General features: G+C 51.4%; 1 protein-coding gene across 1 annotated transcript; it reads right to left on the bottom strand.

The window, feature by feature from the left end:
- Nucleotides 1-2,076: 2,076 nt before the first annotated feature.
- LOC101983285 (C-X-C chemokine receptor type 1) lies at nucleotides 2,077-3,135 on the bottom strand. The gene has a single exon (XM_005361667.1). The coding sequence runs from the start codon at nucleotides 3,133-3,135 to the stop codon at nucleotides 2,077-2,079; it is 1,059 nt and encodes a 352-aa protein (XP_005361724.1).
- Nucleotides 3,136-3,501: the final 366 nt, after the last annotated feature.

Here is a 3,501-nt window from a genome sequence, read left to right as displayed (position 1 = left end):
ACAAGCTATCGTGTAAGGCTTACAGAAGCACTCCATGCCCGCTGAGGCTTGACCTTCTGGCCCAGGCTGTGTCCTCTCTCTCTCTCGCCTTTGCTTAGACTCTGCAGAATTTCTTACATCTCCCCAACCCAGCCGCAGCTGTTCCAAATAGCAAATCCTTCAGCACAGTTCTTGACATGAGCGAGTATGCCACATATCGGCTGGAAATATTGCTATAGGCAATAGAGTTCAAGTACTGTAGGGAAACACAGCTAACACATCCTCTCTCCTGACTCAGTTCTCTCTCCATGGGTTCGAGCCCCTGACTCCTCCCCTACCTCCCAGGATCCCCTGTCCTGACTCTGGATATGTGTCAGAGACAATATTTAAAAGAGGATGATGACCCTACCTGTGAGGTCTTCAGTTCCAGTCATCCCTGGCGCTCATTCCCTTTCTGACATATGCCATCCTCCAGTCCTGACCTGGTCCAGGCCCTAGCTGGACTCCTTGCCTCCAACCGTCAGCGGGTCCCTAAGTCTCTCACTCCCAGTCCCCCCATGGCTGGATTTTTCTCTATTACTGATAACTGCCCTTGTCTGACCTTACCTCACCTTATACCAAGCTGTCCCCCAGGACTGTACCCACCCTTAGCCTTACTCCAGCTTTGGTCCATGATCCGGTCTCAGCCTTCACTGCAACCCCACCCGGAAGCTCAGCCTCAGGCCATCCTGATCCCTCCCCCACCTGCACACAGGCCAGTACCTTCTCTAGTAGGAGTTTCTGTTTCTACCATGCATAGCTAAGGCCCACAGAAGTCAGAAGAGGGTATTGGACCCCCTGGGACCTACGTTACAGATAGTCATGAGCCACTATGTGGGTTCTGGGAATTAAAGCTAGGTCCTCTGAAAAAGCAGCAAGTGCTCTTAACCACTGAGCCTTCTCTCCAGTCTCAAACACAATTTCTTGGAGTCATATGGAGATGAGGAAGCCACTGAATATAAGTTAAAGACAGGCCAGGTCACTCCCGGAGACAATGGCTATACACAGACGTAAGGCTGAACTCACACACATGAGGGACAGAGGGACCCTCCTGAATGTGAGCTGTGATGATGAGCACGAGGCTGTGCCTGCAAAGGCGGCTCCAGCCCACAGGCAGTGAGGAGCGCTAACCCCATTCTACACCAGGAACCACAGCCGCCCCACCCACAGCTTTTACTCGGTGGCAAGCTCAAGACACTTCCACAAGGACAAACATGGGACAGAAATTTTATTGGAAAGAGCTGCCTGTCCAGCTGATCGACAGCTATATTCAGATTTATAAAGTTGCTGTTGTCCCCTGTCAAACCGGAAGTTCCAAGACGGCAGAAGTTACAGCTGCCGGTCTTGCTCCATCCTTGACTCAGCTGGTACCCAGCACACTCGTCCCCCTCTGTGACGCTGGTCACGAGGTAAAGGGGATTCTCAGGCCAAGTTTCCCAAACACCCTTTGTCCACCCAGGACACCTAAAGGGAAGATGGTCTTCAGCTTCGTCACAAGGCTGCCTGGTGGCTGGGTGCCTCAGCAGCACCTGACTGATGTCCTCAGCAGGCATTGCAACATTCCCCAAGATGGGAAAAACGGTCTCATGAACTCAGATCACAGGACGAAGAGTTACTAGACAGCCCGCTGGAATGTGCTGAGCAGTCAGGGTGGTGTTCCAAGGAGAGGGTCCTGTCCGAGAGGGCTAATGTCAGCTGCAAGCTCCAGTTCTTGGTTCTAATGGCGTTAGGCTACAGATGTGACCACGATAATCACCCAGATTACAAATCACAGATGCAGGTATTCAGTAGAAATGATGACATTTGTTCCAGTTGAAGGGTAAAGGCAGTCCTTGAAGGACTATCAGTGCCTCATCAGCAAGTAGGCGTGGGCTCTAGAGACAGTAGTTTCTAACTTCTGATCCTGTCACCTCCCTCCCCAGACCAGGTACTCTCTGTCCATAGCTGTACTGTGCACACGCACACTCACGCACACACGCGGCATGGCACCGCACATCAACACAATAGCTATTCTCTCCTTTGAGGGAGAGCGATCACTCTCTGGTAATTTTCAGAGGTTTAGCGGACAGTAAGAGATGTGTGAAAGGCAGCACGGTGCGGTGTCAAAACCTCCTTGCGAGCCAGGCCACAGTTCGCAAGGATCTTGAGGAACGCACGACGAAAATTTTGGCCGACGAAGGCATAGATGATGGGGTTGAGACAGCTGTGAGAAAAGGCCAGGAACTCAGTGATATACAGGGCCTGGTCGATGTCACTGCGGCGCTTGCAGGTGTCCTCAATCAAGCGGGTGTCTAAGAGAGTGTCTGTGAGCAGGGCCAGGTTGTGGGGCAGCCAGCAGAGCAGAAAGACAAGCACAACCGCAAAGATGACCCACACGGCCCGGTGCTTCTGCGCCATGCGGGCCTTAAAGAGCGTGCGCAGTGTGGACCCGTAGCAGAACAGCATGACCAGCAGCGGCAGGAGGAAGCCAAATGTGTGGGACAGGCCCCGCAACATTATCCGAAAATTTGTTGTGGCTTTACCCAGGACCTCGTAGCAGATTGTTCCAGAACCGTATGGTTTATAGGCCTGGCGGAAGATGACAAAGGGCAGGGACAGAATCAAAGAGAGACTCCAGAGGCCTAGACATATGAACTTAACCAAGTGGCGCTTTCGGGTCAGCGTGCGCGTGGCATGGACGATGGCCAGGTATCGGTCCACACTGATGCAGGCCAGTAGCAGGATACCGCTGAAGAAGTTGACTTCCTTCAGGAGTGAGACCATCTTACACAGGGGCGTGCCAAAAATCCAGCCTTTCAATTTGGAGACAGCCCAGAAGGGCAGGGTCAGCGAAAAGAGCAGGTCGGCAACGGCGAGGTTCAGCACGTAGACATCGGTGACGGAGCAGCTCCTTCGCCTGGATGAGATGACCAGCATCACCAGGGAGTTTCCCAGCAAGCTCAGCAGGGACACCAGTGCATAAACGGCAACCAGAGCCCAAGTGTTGGTTACTGGAACTCTCTTACAAGGGCTGAAATAATCTCCAGTGGGTATTTGGGAGCTATTTCCAAATTCTTTCTCAAAGTCGTCCCACGTCATATTATCAGTAACAGCCCAGAAGTAGTCCGCCTTGGCCATGGTCCGATCTAGGTGAAAGGTCAAGAGAGAAATATGATTTAGTAACCAAATTCCAGCATCGTGAATGTTTAGGGGATAGTATTATTGGCTTCCCTGTTGCTTTGACGACCAGAGTTCACTCCCTTGGCCTTCAATTTGAACTTCGATAGAAGTTGAATTACTAATGCTGTCAAAGTTCTTGGAGACTCAGTCTGAGTACGGGATAAAATAAAACTCATGGGAGATACTTTCGCCTTCCAGTTGGCACTTTAGTTCTCAACTCTATCTCCAGCTATCTTGTTTTCTTTTAACCATCTTTGTCCCTCAGCCATGCCCCTACATTCAGATGCAGCCACCAGGCGGCTCTTTTTTTTTTTAATGTATACA

Source organism: Microtus ochrogaster, linkage group LG4 (genome assembly GCF_000317375.1).
Source record: "Microtus ochrogaster isolate Prairie Vole_2 linkage group LG4, MicOch1.0, whole genome shotgun sequence".
Lineage (NCBI taxonomy): Eukaryota > Metazoa > Chordata > Mammalia > Rodentia > Cricetidae > Microtus > Microtus ochrogaster.
This window is presented reverse-complemented; position numbering and strand designations above follow the sequence as displayed.